General features: G+C 38.8%; 1 protein-coding gene across 2 annotated transcripts in view; it reads right to left on the reverse strand.

Moving 5' to 3' along the window:
• erbb4b (erb-b2 receptor tyrosine kinase 4b) overlaps positions 1-19,236 on the reverse strand; it is a 276,507-nt gene that overhangs the window by 95,255 nt on the left and 162,016 nt on the right. For both annotated transcript variants that reach the window (XM_058081635.2, XM_058081636.2), the window contains exon 3: positions 5,419-5,605. In XM_058081635.2, coding sequence (XP_057937618.2) covers positions 5,419-5,605 — 187 coding nt within the window. The remainder of the gene's footprint in view (positions 1-5,418; positions 5,606-19,236) is intronic.

The raw sequence follows: 19,236 nt of genomic DNA on the forward strand, positions 1-19,236 counted from the left end.
CTCAACCATGCTGTAATAATTAAATATATTTAAATACTTCAACATTCAGTCTGCGTTTTAACTTTCCAACATTTCAAACTTTCAAATGACAAATTTGGTGCCCCCTATGAGTGAAATATGTTTAAAATTGACATTACTGTAACATTCCACCTCTTGTACAGGCTCAGGTGGTAGACTGGTTGTCTCCCAGCCCAACTGTTGCTGGTTCGATCCTCAGTCCTCATGAAATTGTTACAAATAATGTGACTCTCCATTTTTACATTCCAACATTTCAAGTTCAGGCAATTTTTTGTGTGCAAACTACTCCAACATGTCATGCTCATTCGGGACATGTTAGGCTATCAAATTTTCTAAATTGGTGTTTCATTTATTTTCCCATTGAAAATGGACAATTTCAATGTACCTATATGATCCTACATATTCTGTACGCAGTGGCTTGGTTCAAGTCGCAAGATGGTCATCACCCATGGTTGCTGGTTCGATCGTCAGTTGATTAATAGATTTCACCACAATTTTAGAATATTTCAATATTCAGGCTACATTACAATTCATCTTCAGCATTTCTACTGAAATTACATCATCTAGTTCAGGGGTGCTCATTAAGTCGATCGCGATCTACCGGTCGATCGCGGAGGTGGTACTGGTCGATCGCTGGTCGATCGCGGCATGACATTAAGAAAAATATCATCCTAGCATCAATGCCGTCACTTGATTGATATACAGGGCAGCCATTCAGATGACAACTGAATGTTGCCCTTCGGGTGACCAATCAAATCAAACAACGTCTCTAAGTGCAGCAGAACTTACGATGTCAGCCTATCATCCATCCCCGTTACTTGATTGACATACAGGACAACCAGTCAGATGACAACTAAATTTTGACCTTTAGGTCACCGCTCATGCGTAAACAACGATGCAAAGTGCTAAGCTAGTCGGCGGATAGCTTCAGATTTTAAGCCCTCGCTAAAGTTTATGGTCACTAAAATGAGTGAAGTAGCTGGACCAAGTAAAAAGGCAAAAACATATCACTTCCATACGGAATGGGAGGTGGACTTTTTTTTTTCACAATGTCTTTTTCGAAGTGCGTTTGCCTGGCTAACCTGGCTAACCTGGCTAACCTAGCTAACCTGGCTAACCTAGCTAACCTAGCTAACCTGGCTAACCTGGCTAACCTAGCTAACCTGGCTAACCTAGCTAACCTGGCTATCAGCAGCTACTGTCCGGACTATGCATCCCTGGCTGATTCAATTCAGTGCAAGTCATCAAAGTAAACTCAGGTAATTACAAAAAATGTTAATAGTTAATTATGTGTGTTTTGCAATATTGGCTCATTTGGTTATGTAAGGTACATAAACATACATTGTAATAATACAATGTACAATACAAATAATCCTCAATACATTTGAAAATAAATAGATGTTTTGCATTTTTGTAGTGGGTATATTTTTGACTCGGTCATTTTAAAAGTAGCTCGCATGCTGAAAAAGTGTGAGCACCCCTGATCTAGTTCAATTCTTCATTCTTGTTAATCTACATTTCCCTGGCTTATTATCTGATTTTTTAAAAATCAAATGTTACTTTGTCATACAACTGAGAGTACCATGTCTTGTTTAAGGGAATAAATAAAGAAAAATTAAACACTGTAACCTTTTATCGACCCTCTGAGAAGAAATAAAAGTTACAATCTATGACATGCTACAGTATAGTCACATAAAATGACGATTTTATAAGGGCACCGATGGATAGAGATAAAGGAGAAACAGTGAGGCACCCTGAACAGGTGTTTTTTCCCCACATTGCTCCCACAGTGCTTGAAAAGCAAAGTTCAATCACTTTACCAACTCCTCCCAATTTCATTTACAAGTCCGTTGTAAATGAAGCGGTGCTCAAAAACACTAACACAACCCTGTGTCTCTAAGTCGCCTAGACTGTTACAAAGTGATTTTAATCCTGGGTGGTGAATAAAGAAGTTTTGTTTTTTAATTCACTTTGTGTGCACAGAGCATTCCCAAACTTTCTCCCGCATTCTTGAGGATAAGTTGGCTAAGCTTGATTGAAAGGTGCATCAGAGGGAGTCCTATCCTTGCTCAGCCAGGAAGCTCCTACACCCCATCCTTTAGCCCCCTCAAGTCCACAGAGTCTATTCACAGCACTCAGCGAGGTAGCCAGAAAAATCAATAAGAGCACTGCTACAATATACTAGCGACAAATTGATTTCATCCAAGGCAATTCCAAATCAAGTAATGCGGGTGTGTTTTGCCACTGGAGGGGGTATTCTACAGCGCCTTCTCTCGATTAGGCCCTAATACATTTGATCCTCTTATATGTTACTTATGGATCATATTGACCTGTTTTACACATCTCATGGGACCTTCTGCTGATGGAACAATGATTTTAATTTGACAGCAATGTCAAGGTCCCTGTCATAAATGAGACAGGTAACCAAAACTTTCCAAAGAACTTGAGGGCAGACGTGTTTTTATTTGTTTTCCCCAACAAAAAACAGAGATGGTTCGGGTTAGGGTTAGCTGTCTTTGGTCAAGAGGTGGGGTACACCCTGGACTGATGGCCAGCCAATCACAGGGCACATATAGACAAACAAACATTCACACTCACATTCATACCTATGGACAATTTGGAGTCGCCAATTAACCTAGCATGTTTTTGGAATGTGGGAGGAAGCCGGAGTACCCAGAGAAAACCGAAACAAACAAAACAAATTTACGGCAAATACTATGATGAAATTAAACTTTTGTCAACAACAACAACAACAAAAGGGACAAAAACTAGAGACTAAAAAACAAAAAAATATAACACCAAACTAAATCCATTAGGCTAAATTACCCACTCACCAATGGGCGAAATCGCCATTTATTAACTCCTAAACAGTTAGCGGCACAAACTGGAAGTGTTTCTATGCACTCCGCAGTGTAACCAACCACAGCAAAGTGGCCGTGCATGGAGGTGGGCCGTGGGTGGAATACATTAAAACATACAGTATTTGCAGATTCTGGAAGATCTAGAAAGCTGGTTATCGTGTGTAGCTGCTCGATAGGAGTCCACCACTCAATACAAAGGGACGAAAAATTAGCATAATAATAACTTTGCTTATGAAATCAATGAAAACAATCGTGAAGAGAACATTGAGACCACTGGAAAGCAGATTCACTTCCCCTGCACATCATGGCTGGGGGCGATGGATGGTACATCTAACATCCTCTCACAGAGTCCAGCCTCGGCTCCCTGAGCAACATCAGCTTGGCAGTACAATGAAAAGGACCATCTTGGCAAAAAAAAAAAAAAAAGTTGCCGGTGGTGATGGACATAAGAAATTCATTCAAAGTCCAGCGCAACAACATGTGAGACAGCATCCAAGTTGAACCATATCACATAAGCGCATTGTGAAGTTCCACAACAACTGTGGAACACTTCATTGTTTACTTTGTTTACTGGAATTATGTAGATCAGAAACAGTTTGAACATTTATAGAAAAGGTTTAGAAATCATACAGTTGTCTGCTGAATAATAGCCAAATGGATGGGGACAAAGATGGAACCAACCTTGAGGTGGTCATGGCAAATATCCTTCCGCCCATTCACTCTGATCTTGACTGTGATTGGCCAGTCACACACAGCGACCACCCTTCTCTAGACAGACTCGCTTGTGTCTGCGTGTCAGGGCTGTACAGTGCGAGAATTTCACCCTCATATGCGCCTAGAAATAAGACTGCATGCTCTAGAAATAAGTCCTGTGATGTAAGTACTGCCCGATTCATTCGCGAAAAAGACTTTTTAAAAAATTTCTTGAGTGGCGGGCAATTATGTGTTTCCATCATGCATTTCTACTGTGTAATCAACAAGAGCACACAGGATGCTTGTCGCTGGACTGCACCTCCTCAACCCGATGTGTGTTCACCACTGTGGAAGCCTGCATCTAGTGCGGTCATTTGTGATAGTGCTATGTGTATGAACACACTCATTTGTTAGCACTCCGGGAATGTCCAAAGTGCGTCCCACGGGTCATTTGTGGGCTGAATGTTTTATGGGCACATGAACGGCCCATTGTAGAAACAAATGTAAAATAAAACTAGAAAAATAAAACAAACAACAACAACAAAAACAAAAAAAACACATGAAAGTTGGAGAAAAAAACTCAAGTCTTACACATGACTTACATACATACAAAGTACACATATAGCTGAATAATAAACAATAAATATAGCAACCTCTGATCAATCCATATTAATTTCAGACTTCAAATAATGTACCGATTTCAGCACCACCCATGTCCGTGTTGATTTTATATATTTTTTTAGTTGTATGACCTTTTCAGCTTTTTGACTTCACATTCTGCTTGATTTTTCAAATTCTGTTGTTTTTGTTTAATTTTATCTCTATTTTGTGCCACAGACAAATACAAAAATAAGCCACGAGTCCAAATGGCTCCCGGGCCGCACTTTGAAAACCCCTGGTTGTATCTATATCATTCACCATTTGCAGTATATGCTTATTGAATTGTGTTATGCATGTACTATAAAATGCAATCTCTACTATACAGAATTTATACTATACTGCAGCCTATACTATACTATACTATACTATACTATACTATGCTATACTATAATTTATACTATACAGAATATGTGTTGAAATTTGTGGTATAACTGTAAGCCAGTAAATAACTACAGAATCAACTGCTGATGACATCATAGACAGGCTGACTTCAAGTTCCTGTTTCTATGTAATATCATGCTACGGATTTGGTTACTAACAAGAATGCTTAGTTATAAAATGGCATTAAAAACACAAAGTGTATTAACACAACAAGACATACGCCATATTGTATGGTGACTAGAAAATGCATGCAAACTGAGGCATACATGGTGTGTATTTGACGTAAACACCCTAACCGGGGCTGACGCTAACCAAGGTTATTATAATAATTTATTATTTATATGAGAAGCAATTATATGGGTAATGTAAATTACCCATATATGCCCATAATTATACAAACACATGCACAGTACTGAAAAAGTTTGTTGTTTTTCAGAATAAACAAGCATGGCCTTTTCTTCACAGCATGCACCCATAAAAACCCACAGCGTAAATCAAATCTTTTGATTCGCAGTTGGTTTGGCACACGCTTTCTCAACATAGACCCTGCAGAGGAAAATGCCTCAGATTTATCAAGTCAAGAGCTTCATCTCTATGTGGCTCCTGGGCTTGAAATGCCAAAAGGAAACCTAGCAACAAAAAGGTCCATTGTTCATGAGGACACTGAGCCACCCACACATGCCCTCCTATCAGCTATCACAGTCACAGTCTACTAATGAATGGCTGGGTTTTACAGCTCGGTGGCTTGTACGCGCGACATTTAACATATTCATTACAACACACACTCAGACAAAATGTCACTCACCTGTGAGGTTCCTCAGACCCAGCTGACGCAGACCGAAGTTTCCGTCATGTCTGTAGTTGAGGAAGATCGCAAGCGAGTAGCGGTCCTCGTACAGCTTAGTCCCTCGGATGATTCTCAGGTTCTCCAGAGGCAAGTAGTCAAATTGGTTCAGAGCCACCAACACATAGCCTGTCACTTCTCGAATAGACTGCAAACACAATAACGGAAGGATCTTTTAGTGGGTACTATAGTAATATAATGTAGGAAATACAGAGTATTGTAGGAAAAAAGGAAATACTATATTATATTCCCGACAGTTTTCCCTCCAATGTGGGGAAACAAAGACTAAGTATGAGTATGCAAAGGTCAGGTTTAACAAAAACCTACAATGTCAGACAACAATATTGCCAAACACAAACAAATTATAATTGGTGTGGGATATAAACTAAAGGGGAAACTGAAGCCAAATACCGAGGTAGGCCATTTCTTTTTTTTTTTACCACTTATCATGGTTTTACAGTAAGTTGGAGCCTATCATAGCTGACATTGGCCAATTATAGGGAACATAGTAGTATAGACAAACAACAATTTACTCTCAAATCATACCTATGGGCAATTTTGACTCTCCAATTAACCGAACATGCATGTTTGTTGACCGTGAGGGAATGCATTTCCGACCAAGGAAAGCCAACAAATCGCATAGATGCGTATTCAGAGCATTAAAGGAATAATTCTCTTTCTCAAGGGGTGTTAAGAATGTGAGATCACCACCAAAAGTTGCTTAAACATTCAAAGTAGTAAGATTCACAGTGAGTATTTTTATTTGTTCAGTTTTTTTGTCATTAAGCTGTTCCCAAAGGACAGATGAAAACCAAAATACACAAAAACCAACAGCAATATGTGCTTTGCTACATTTCTTTTTAACTTGAAGTCAGTAGTGTTTCTTGTGTTCTTTATCAAAGTTCTGGCACTTGCAGCTTTCTTTGGCGTCATGGTGGATTATTTTGCAGGCGTGATTAAAAAAAAGCAGAACACTCATACACACTTAGTATGCATGAACACCTCATCGGCCCAAGGTGCCCAGTTCTTACTTGAGGGAGGAGGAGACACACAGTATGTGTGACCTAAGAACAAATAAACCCATACACATATAATAAACATGATTAAAAGAGTCTGTGGCTGCAATCTGTCTATATTGTCCCACCTCTAACAGAACTGTTATCCATTCTTCTCTGGATTCATACGAAAACCAAGGTGTATGGAAACCGAGGTTCCACTGTGGCTGTGTGACAACAAATGTTAAAAAATTACACATGAAGCTCATCTGCAACCAAAATTCCAAATTGTCACGGGGCGACAAGGGCTGTCAAAAGATTAGACCCCCGAAATGCAGAGACAGATGGCAAAGTGCCGAGAAAGTCTTTTAATCAAGCATACGCAGTTGGAGGTACTTAGCAGCATGTGTGTGTGTGTGTGTGTGTGTGTGTGTGTGTAGGGACATTGTGAAATGTTATTTAAAAACATATTTAGGCTACTGACAGTTCATAGCTAATACATGTTTAATAATTGAGGCAGTCTGACATTAGGACGAGTTTGAGCGTCTCAGGATTTAATGTGTCTGGCCTTAAAGCAGGGGTCTCAAACATGCGGCCCGCGGGCCAAATGTCGCCCGCAGGACACTAGTTTGAGGCCCCCGCCTTGATATGAAAGTTTAATGTTAGTGCGGCCCGCGCAAGTTTGATATGGATGCTGTATGGTATCATGTACCCAGAAAAAATTATTATGTTTGATTAATGTTCATGTTAAAGGTTAAATAACTGTTAATAGTTATCCTCCCTATCCGTGTGGAAGTGGTACATTTTTGGCTATTTAAGTTTAAAGGCAATAACTTGAAGGCTACCGTTTAGGTCGCTAGCTCTCTAGTTTGCGAGTTAGCATATGTCTGAAGACCCTGCAGTTGCGCAATATGTTGTAAATAAAAAAAGTATAAATGTGACTATAGTCGTGTTTTGTCATGTCTACAGGGCTCTAATAATGCTTTGTTCATTTTAATCTGAAAAAAATAATTTGTCTACCCACCAACTATATGTGTTTTCTTAAGTTTTTATTATTTGCCGTTTTATTATTATTATATTTATTATTACTGATTGATAGATTTTCTTAATTCTTGATTTGTTTATTTATTTTTCATCTTATTTTGTGCAGAAAAATAAAAAAATAAGATATTTGAGAACAGTGGAATGTTTTATCAGAGCTTTTATTGTAGAAAATCGGAACCAAAGGACTGAAAAAGTTTGTATATTTTTCTGTTTTTAATAAATACGTTTTTTTTGTTTTTTTTTGGAAAACCTGATGCGGCCCAGCCTTGCCCAGACCCTAGCTCCAGTGGCCCCCAAGTAAATTGAGTTTGAGACCCCTGCCTTAAAGGTTTTACTTTGATGCCATAGTTTGTCGTCATACATTCAATGAGTGTTTTTGTTGGGATGGACTTTACTCTCTGACGATTATTCATTTTATGTTGTTTCTATCTGCTGTCATTGAGGTGTCTGGTCCAATAAAACTGCCTGTCTGGGTCTCGAGTGTCAATTTCTGGATTACCAACATTTCAATTTGATTACTGGATATGTCTAGACTGTCCTGCTATTATTTTGATGTGGAGTCTTAGCTACCTTTGGCTGACTTCAGGACCCATTCCTGCCTTATTTGGATTGTTTGCCGTCATTGTGTTTGAACCTCTTAAAGGTTAATAGACTTAGAGTGGCATTCTGCCAGCTGCCTCCATAATTGCACATTTTTCTTTGGCCCAGCTCTTGTAATCCATGCACCTTTAGATTTGGCTTTGGCTCAGACTGTTCACTGCAGAGGAATCAGCCATCATTTGGGGAAATACTGAGCTCTGAAAGCCTTGCCCAAATGCAATGATGTGGCTGCAGGATAACATGATGCTCAATATTTCTCATTTTTAGTTCAAGTTTGCTCACTGCATGCTGGTTGGATGGATGGTTTGCTAACTGCACGCTTTGAACTTTTCTACATTAGACATTAATTATTTTTACTCAGAAAGCAGCAATACATTATTTTTTTACTATACAGTCCATAATCATTAGTTTCTTTCCTTGCAAAAAACATATTTAAAACATTTCCATTATATATTGTTAGACAATCCGAGTGAGACCCCCAATCCATCCATTTTCTATACCACTTGTCCTCATTAGGACACATCACTGACACCTATTCCAGGCTGGTTACACACTGGACTGGTCGCCAGTCAATCACAGAGCACATTAAGACAAACAACTACTTTCACAGCCATATGCAATTTGGACTCTATAATGAACCTAACATGCAAGTTTTTCAAATGTGGAAGGAAGCTGGAGAAAAGCCACACAGAAACACCGACAAACACTTGAAACCAGATCTCCTGACTTTGAGGCAGACTGTGACGCAGATGTGAACCAGAATGGGGGACGGTGGCGGCGGGGGGGGGCACATGCATACATCATAATATTGACAGCACGTGCCTCCAAGGTCATTCTCTCCATATTCAATCATGCCAGTGAGGTGAATCAGAACATCTGAGTGAGAAGTACTTGCTCCGGGTTTGGAGACCACACCGAAACACTTAGCACAGGGTTCAGTGCTCATGTCTCGTATAGGGCCCGGGGGTGACTGAGCCTGAGGACACCCACTGCTTTACACATTAAATGTCATTTAGGAGTGGGTGTAATGTCTGTGGAGACTTTGGCAAGGAGCCACCAAGTCGGAGATGCTATTGCATGAATCAAAGCGACAGGCTGTGCCCTCTTTCTCCCAGTCGCAATCATAGTTGCTGTCATTAATAGACAGGCAAGTCAGAGGAGTCTTTCACTGCTGGCCCACTGATAATCAACACGTTTGTGTGTGAAATGTTGCTGCAGTTGATGCACGCCGTAGTCATTGTGGTTGACAGATGTCAGAGAGCATGGCCATCCGCCAGGTCTGAAAGCTTATGGAGATCAAAGTACTACCGTAAATTCCTGTGTACAGGATGCTACTTTTTTCTCAAACTTCGAACCCTGTGTCCCGACATCGGTGCAGCTAATATACTGTATATGTGGCTAAAAATTAAAATGATCCATGAAGAAAACTCATTCATTCATTCATTCATTTTCTACCGCTTTTCCTCATGAGGGTTGCAGGGGTTGCTGGAGCCTATCCCAGCTGCCTTCAGGCGAGAGGCGGGGTACACCTTGGACTGGTCTCCAGCCAATCACAGGGCACATATACACAAACAACCATTCACACTCACATTCATGCCTATGGACAATTTGCAGTCGCCAATTAACCTAGCATGTTTTTGGAATGTGGGAGGAAACCGGGGAGAACATGCAAACTCCACACAGAGATGGCTGAGGGTGGAATTGAACCCTGGTTTCCTAGCTGTGAGGTCTGCGCGCTAACCATCCATAAGTAATTTTGCGAATGTTTCATCTAGAAAACATAGTTATTAGACAAGCGGGTACAACATGCTTACCCGTGAGCAAGTTCACCGAACTCCCAATCTAATTTCTCATGTCACAAATCCATAGTGCTTCTGTCGACAGTGATGTTCACTAACTAATACATTTCATTAATTACATGTTTTATTTATTTTTTTTCCGGAATTAATGCATATGCATCATGGCAAGCCTCTTATGACGCTCTTTTAGAACTTTATTTTGACCGGAACACATCAACAGCAGTGCAATTCCAGCACCAAAATATATATCTCCAACTCCACTACTCCAACGGCACTTCCTCTTTGTCACTAGATAGACGCATTCACGGACATGCTGAACAGCACAACAACGTCTTTATTATTCGTTTATGGGTGGTCAATAATGCAAAGAACTTATTTAAGTATACTCAGACATTCCAGAAAAACTCACTCAAAACATGTGAATTCAATTTAAACGGAGTGGTGTCTTTGAAAGCAACTCCTGATTCAAAGATACTGTATATTCTGCTACTAAAGAAACCAGGTCAAGGTTAAGTAAACAGATTTGCTGAATTGTTAATACATACAAATATGTATGATCCTGCCCTGTCATGTCATCTTTCTTTCTTTCTATTAACTACACTAAACACGGACAGTAATGGCAGTGGTTTAATTCATTTTGAACATACATAAAAGTTACATATTACAATTCACAGTTCTACATGTCCGCAAATCTTACTTAATCCTAACCCTTTCACATTAATTGCAAATTTGTTCACTTTCTGCATTGCCAAATGTCGTCTTTGCTAGTTTAAAATACAAAGGAATATGACAAGGCCATACGATAATATGCTAAAATAAGGTAACATAGTGGGATATGGTGATTAATCATGATTAATTTGAAAACCTTGATTAATCTGATCAAAAATTCTATGAAAGGTATGGAAAATATGGATGTCCGTTTATCACAGGAGGAGACTTAAAAGGATTACTTTTGCCACAAGACAGTGCGGTATTTGTTATGGATTGTCAAGTTATGTAAATTTCAACACAGTACTGATGGGCTCTTTGACCCTGTAAGACAACCAAAAATTCTAAATTCTGTCTAAGAAAAGCTCTGAGTTCAGTGACATTGCCTGGGGAGCTGTTCCATATTCTTTCCATTTAGATCTTCCAAAAAGCAAAGGGTGTCACCAAGCAGTACGTGCTATGAAATCTACTACTCTAACAAAAGTAAAGCACACAATTATTTCAGGGCACGCACTTCCGGAGTTTGGACTTATTTCTGTGTGTTATTTGTTTATAGTGTGGTTTACTTGTTTCATACATGTTTAACAAGTAGATCCTCGCATGTTGACAGTATTCTCTTTGCTTACACAAACACATACTTGAAGAGGTGAAACCTATGGTTTACAAAGGTGTTAATACTCTGGGGTTTAGCACTGGAGCATGGTTTAATTCCATTTGTGTATGTGTTAGTGCTAAATTTGCAACAGCCTTGCCATCATTGGATCTATATATGACTCAATTAGAGCAGTAAATTACCTGCTAAATATAACATGTCCTGAATTCCTCACAGTAAAGTAAGACATAGGTGCAGTTGTACGTGGCATACGTACGTAACAGCACGAGTCTGCAAAGTCTAAAGCACTGTTATCGTCCATTCAATAAGATGGTTTTATGTATCTATATCAGGGGTGTCCAAACATTTTCCATCGAGGGCCACAGTGGAAAATGAAAGGATGCAGAGGTCAAGTTAGATACCGCATATTTAAAAAAAAAAAAAACAAAAAAAACATCTCAGCTCTGTGGAATATTGTAAGTGAAAAAGCCTATCCTCCATGTATCCTCCTTTTTTTAATTTTTGAAGTATTTTTTTCCCACCAAATATTTAAGCTTTCTTCTACAATGATCTTTGCACATTTTTTCTCATAATATTATTAATTTATTTCCATGATATTTTGATTTTATTCCTATAATTTCCCACAACCCAATTTTTACAAAAATGGCACCTTTACTTTTTGTTTGAAAAACAAAAAATATTGAATAGTTCAACAATAAATTGAGTTTACTCAAAATTGTGACTTTTTATCTTGTTAGAATATTTCTCAATATTTCTTCACTTCAATTTTGTTTGTATTTTCTAACTATTTAAAATTTATTTTTGTACATTATTTTGTACATTTATGGTTTATTTCCCATATTAAGACTTTTTTTATTTTTACAAAAATTACAACTTAATTTGTTGTGTTGTTTGTTGTTCATAATATTACAACTTTTAAAAAAAGGCTCTTATGTTTCAGCTTTATGATACAAAATGTTATTTTTTCTCATGATATAAGAACATTTTTCTCATAAGAACTGCGGCTCTTGTTGGAGTCCAACTATTTTATTTGCTGAACTGCAGAAAATTACTGCAGAACTTTCCTTTTTTAAAAATTTTTATTAATAATTTGATGGGGACAAATGAAGAACTATATGAATTGATTGCTAAAATGTACATATAAGAAGCCAAAACAGATTGCTGAGATTATTTTACGGTGCACAAAGTGGAGCGTGTCGTGAGCCAGCCTCGCATCCACCTCACACACATGCATCCCAAGAGAGCGCAAAAGTCCAACTAACAGTGAACAAAAGAGACAGCAAGAGCCAGATTCACTAGATTAAAAGGGATTTCTCCCCATTTCCTCCTCCCCAGGCTGGAGCATTTGTGAACGGAAGTGTGGCAGCGGAACAAACCCCTCACTTGAGTCACTGAGACGTGCCCGGTTTTGAAATGGAATCCTCAAATCCCCAACTTCTAAAACGGATGGAAGAGGAGGGAGGTTTGATCGTGGAGTCAACAAAGCGAGGAAGGTGAAAGGATGAAGAAACAGACAGGAGGATAGCGAGGAGGGGCATGCTGCAGGATGAGAGGATCAGTCAAACGGAACACAGTCCACATATATTTGAATATGTAATTGAAAGTGTGTGTTTGCAGTTAAGGTCTAAAAAAGGGGTGGCAAAAGGATCTGAGGCAGGGTGACTAATGACACAGTTAGCATGTTTGAAGACACTGAACACAAACATGAAGCAATGTTTTCGGCAGATGTAGAGTAGAGCCCTGATTTTTGCAGAGGTTCGGTACCAGACCTGCCAGCAAATTTAAGCCCCATATACACCTTACATTTAAAGTATAAAAGCTATAGGTATTCATCACTATTTAATCATAATGTCATATTATCCATTAAAATTGTCAGAGAAAGTTTCACTTTTCCTATGTCTCACATAACAATGGTGCCGCCACACAAGGTGCCACATCTCAACGATTGCCGGAAAAAAAAACCAAAAAAAAAACATTATATCGACATAAATATGTATGTATAACTTCTGGGCTGGTACATGTATGAATATGTATCAATTATTACCGACTTGGGTAGGTCGGTAAGTAGGTAGATACTTATTATATTCATCCCCATGGGAAATTAGACTTAGGGTGAATGAGATGTGTTTCCTGAAAAAAAAAAAAAAAAAAAAAAAAAAAAAAAAAAAAAAAAAAAACTACATTTAGTAATACTCATAAGTTGCACTGATCTATAAGATATTTATTTCACTAAATTCAAGATTTATTCAAGAACATTTTGAGAACATTTCATCTGGAAAAGCAAGCTATTCACCTCCACAGTAGTATATTTAAGCATACCTGTGAGGTTAAATATGTAAAATTAACATAAGAAGCCAGCGAGTCCAACGCGCTTAGCGGTCAGCAAGTTAATTTCTGTTGGTTATTTATTTAAAATCTGTTTTGTATACCAGCTCAGATTTCACAAAAAACGCCTAATGAGACATCGACTTGCATTAAACATGTCAGTAATTTAAAGGTTTGTTTGACTCTGTCATGAATATTCAGTGGCGTTTATCATTGTTGCAGTAGAACTGTATTTTAAGTATTTTAAGTATTCTAAGTATTTAAGTAATTCAATCTGCAGCACTCAACTTTATTTGCTGTACCGAGTGCAGACAGACAGGTGTCTGTATAAAGTAGTCATAACATTAAAATTAATTCTTGAGTAGAAACAAAACTTTACAAAGATGAAAACACATCTGAATAACCAGTTGATGCTGATTGGTGTATTTTCCTGGGTCTTTTACGATCCCCAGAGAAACAAACTCACCCGTACCCCGCATGGTGTTTGCTGTGTTAGTCTCATATACGTATCTCAGTTGGAGAATGTTCTCTGATGAGAGTTGTGAGAGTTGTGATCCGTGTTGTTATATGTGGGCTCCAAGCAGCAGCGTTGCCATGCTTCAAGTCTCCAAAGTGTCCACCCCAAGCATTGCCAACCACCAGCTCTCCAGCAACACCTCAATCCCCCAGGAGTGACTCAAAGTTCATATGTGCTACTTCAAAATTCCTGGTGTTGCCTTTGGTGTATGCTTTTTGAATGCAGTAAATAAGAACACTAGGGCTACCAGCCCAATGTAATGCAATCCCAATACAAGGGCAGTATCTAAAATTCAGTTGATAATACTCAGTTTTGGGTGGAATAGTCACATTTATTATTGAAAGACGCATTCAGTATTGCGGTTGTAGTTTTTGAAGCAGTGTAGAACTGCTTAGCATACCGAGAACTCTTTCTATATAGCTCAGTAAGGCGGCCATTATATTGGAAATGATGCATCACAGTTTTATGAACAAAATGTTAAATCTATACATACTGCGTTTACCCGCAAATAACTATACATTACAAGTGGTGACAATGGTTTTCTAAACCATACGCATGGTGTGAACCGCCACTATCTTGACTGAGACGTTTCATCAATGAGACATTTTGGCTTATCAGACATATCCAGTGATGTGAAGAAAGTGACACATTCTCATGAATAACCTAATAATAACATTTGTGGGGATTGTGATGTACGTATGATATACATAACGGATTAAAAAAAAAAAGATGTTTTTGGACTGGCAGTGATTGATACAGAGAGTTCTATGCAGACTGCAGGGTATAAAATATATATTCCAAGATTTGCAGAACATCCATCCAACCATTTTCTGTGCCACTTGTCCTCCTTAAGGTCATGGTAGTATGCTGGAGTCTATCCCAGCTGATTATGGGCGAAAGGTGCATGCAATTTTAATGCTTTCAATTTTTACGGCAACAATTACAAGATTAACATGTGAGGAGTGAGCACATTAAACTGAGTGGTTTATCTTGGGCACAGCTGTTATCCTGTATTTAGAGATGCACGACATTGGTTTTCGGACCGATATCCAATATACTGATATTGTCCAGCACTTCATTACAGAAACCGACATGGGCAGCAGTTCATCAACATTTTTGTCAACTAAGTTTTCCTGTGATCAACAACTAAAAAAGGTTAGTTTTAATATATGAAGACCAACAGGATGACACATAGGAGATACAATCATATGAATCAATAGTGTCAATGATGCGTTTGTGACAGCAGTATGCAGGCTTGCAGATTCTAAACACAAAAAACTGAAAGCTTTCCAGTCCAACTAGTAAGATGTTGCCGCTCAGGGCCGCTTTCATTAGGACAATACCAAGCGTTTGATGTTTTTGTAAGAGCTGCAGTTGCTACTTTATGGATCGCAATGCCAGATAGCAGGCACCATTAATTTCACTCTCAATTTGTTTCCTGCATCCCACCTTGAGGAAGGAGATGAAGACAGATAGCGAGAGTGAACAGTGGAGTGACACCACTTCCCACGAGGAAGACTCGTGACTCCATCAGAACACTGGTAATGAGTGGACCCCTGTAGGGAATTCTGCAAATAGACTAATTTGTAATTGATTGAGTGCATTAATTACCGTCCTGGTTACGCCTGTGTCATGGTTAATATTGTGCCAATCTGACGAGGCTGGGAGGCCCCTCTGCAGTGGGACCATTCGGGTGAAGCAGCCATTATTCAATTATGTCCCACATATCAGCAACGAGGCAAGTCTTAATCCGTAAGTAATCACGTTCCCGCACTCCCTAACTACGAGCTGATGTAAAGGAGGGTGCAGTGGGGTGGGCCGTAGAGCCGTGGAGCTCCTGGTTAGCTCTTTAATCAGGCTTGGGAATCAAATCCCATCAGTGTTTCGATTGTTCTACCGTTAGGAATTCTGACATACAAAGTTTATCAACGCTTACAACCAGTATTTAGAACTACAACTCACACAGTTTGGCCCGGTTACATGTAGGGGGCAGAAGAGTACATGAACAGAACATGGATTACGCTTGTAAATTGTCATCTTGGAATCAGTCCACATTACAAACCTCACACATATTCTGTGAGATTTGCAAGGTTAATTCATTTCTTTCGGAATGGATTCCTTATTTAGAGATAAGAGCTGTACAACATATGAGTTATTTGTTTCATACACATACACTTTGTTTCAGCCCTGAGCAAGGACAGGAGATAAAATAAATGCACCTTTCTCCAACAGTGTTGATTATATATCCTTTTTTTTTTTTTTTTTTTTTGATCAGTGGCCTTCGCTTAACAGCTTTATAATGGTTTGGATCCAACACAACACAACACAACACAACACCAATTGCTCTAGTATTGTGCCCTTTTCCGCATATTTCACCATGGCAATCTTAAAATGTCCTGTGGCTATGTTAAATAATCTAGAGTCACCTATATTGAACACATTAACTTTCTCTCCGGACAGGGTAATTTCACACAGATACATGGAACGCAATCATTTACAAACCGAGGTAGGCAGGCATCTTCAGGAGACGGTAAAGCAGTTGAATCATGAAGGAATCACTGGAAGACGGTTTCAAGTTCAAATTCAATTCACTGTTTTCTAACCACTCCAATTGCAGCATTGCATCCTGGAAATCAGTTTGAGAAAAATGACATTTTAGAGAAATCTAGTTTTTGATTTTTTTCAGGTTTCCGAAATACATATGACTGCCGGTGAATCCGTTTTTCGAAAACTGTGTATGGAGTGAAGAAGTGTCAGTCATCTAAACGAGTTGGAGACAGACGGCAAATAATGTACTACCAGCCTTAACGGTCAACATCGCTGAATATTTGTTTTAATCAAGGAAACTAAAACTGGCAAAATGCAACAAAATACGTTCATGAGAGCAGCAATATGTACAAGTGCCTTTAAGGGTCAAAATGCGTACATTTTATCAGGTCTCAAAGTGTAACCACTTTAATTTCTAGTCTGTTGGTAGCGTTTTGGTGTCTTGTGTGAGCTTTTAAGGTGTTTTTAGAGAAGTGTTTTGGTTCGGTACAGTACACTTTTTTTTCACATGATACAAAAAACACCCTGTTTCTACTAACATTCCGCTGGGGTACTGAGACATAATATTGAAATAGAGAGAAATGGCTTCTTTTTGTCTGAATTCCAGTCACCCTCAGAGTCGTCCACTGTGCCTTGTGCCATCACATTGTTATTCAAGTCAGACATCTTGTGGTGGTCCGATAGCTACACAAAAGTCCGGCTCTTTTAGTCCCCCGCTAGAAGTCTTGTGAGATTCTTAATGATTGCTGCAGGGGGGCTTTGGCAACACTTGATGGCCTTAACAGCATTAGTAGCTTATAAAGTTTCATAGGTCTCCCAGCTCTATAAATGCAAGTCACAAAAGAAGCAGCGGCACTGCTGTGATGCAACCGGAAAATGTAGCTCGTTTTCAAATCCCAATGTCGACTGGTATGAGATTGGTAACCTTTCACGCTCAGTCCCTGAAAAATGAGCTCTACAAATGACAACATGGATTCACCTGATGTCAACTACAAGACAAATATTTTGATTGTATTAGTGAAAAAAGTACATATTTATTATACTGTACAACAGGGGTCTCAAACATGCGGTCCGCGGGCCAAATGTGGCCCACAGGACACTAGTTTGAGGCCCCCGCCTTGATATGAAAGTTTAATGTTAGTGCGGCCCGCGCAAGTTTGATATGGATGCTGTATGGTATCATGTACCCAGAAAAAATGATTACGTTTGATTAATGTTCATGTTAAAGGTTAAATAACTGTTAATAGTTATCCTCCCTATCCGTGTGGAAGTGGTAAGTTTTTGGCTTTTTAAATTTAAAGGAAATAACTTGAAGGCTACCGTTTAGGTCGCTAGCTCTCTAGTTTGCGAGTTAGCATGTGTCTCAAGACCCTGCAGTTGCGCAATATGTTGTAAATAAAAAGAGTATAAATGTGACTATAGTCATGTTTTGTCATGTCTACAGGGCTCTAATAATGCTTGTTAATTTTAATATGAAAAAATAATAATCTACCCACCAACTATATGTGGTTTCTTAAGTTTTTATTATTTGCCGTTTTATTATTATTATTATATTCATTTATTACTGATTGATTGATTTTCTTTATTCTTGATTTGTTTATTTATTTTTATAAACTCGGTTGCATGCTATGAGCATGTAATATGTGTGTTTTCTTTTAAACGCTACTTGTGTTCAGCATGTCTAGTGTCATACAGTCATGTGATGCGAGGACGGCACAACTGTACAATAGGCGGACGTACCTCAGGTTTTGGCGAGTATGTGTATCTTATAGTAGAAACAAGGATAATGATATGATGGGGCCCACAGAGGAACTCTCTAAAATTGAACATGAAGGTCTTGCTCTCTCCGCAGGGAACTACCAATTCAGTTTTCTGACCCACTTGGCTGCCCTATCTCCTGTCTCTCTATTGCACGCACACGCACACAAACACAGCGTCATGTGTTCCATTGTGGTTTATTTGGCAGCCAAACATATCAGCATTTGTTAACAAACCAAATAAAGCCAATCATGTTTTTAAAAATGCATACAACTGACATTTGTGCTTGGTGCACAGTGTAGGGGACGTTTTAATATTGCAGAATGAAGATGCAAGCAGTAGAGATTTCTCAGAAGTGATTTTCAAAGTGTGCACTCTAAAATTCACTGGACTTCTGGAAATCTGTTAAGTTCACTGCAAGGAAACATAATAAAACATAAAACATAATTTGGTCAGTCCAAGAGTCCAAGTTGCCCTTCTTGAGATGTTCTTCAAAAAGATACACCACATGTTGTCTTTTCTATGCTCGTTCTTGAGCGGATGGGAATTTGGTGTAAAAATGATGAATATTTTAATTGTTCAAATGGACATTTCCTGTATAAGTATTTCACAGCCAGAAGCGGGAGCCGTGGGAGGATCCTCTGTGGTATTAAGTCTGTCCTCACTGTATGATTTATTTACATGCTTCTATGCTAAATCGTTATGTTTTGCTTCCATTGCTTTTGCTGCACAAATGCTGCACCATGGTCAAGGTTCATGGTCAAGGCTGATTTCAGTGAACGTCAGCATACCAACATATGATGCACTAATAATACAAATGATATAAGTTCTCAGTGTAAATAAAGAAAAGCTACAATTATGCTTGAAAATATG

The sequence above is a fragment of the Doryrhamphus excisus genome, linkage group LG12 (genome assembly GCF_037039965.1).
Source record: "Doryrhamphus excisus strain RoL-2023G ecotype Guam linkage group LG12, RoL_Dexc_Guam_v1.1, whole genome shotgun sequence".
NCBI classification, from domain to species: Eukaryota; Metazoa; Chordata; class Actinopteri; order Syngnathiformes; family Syngnathidae; genus Doryrhamphus; species Doryrhamphus excisus.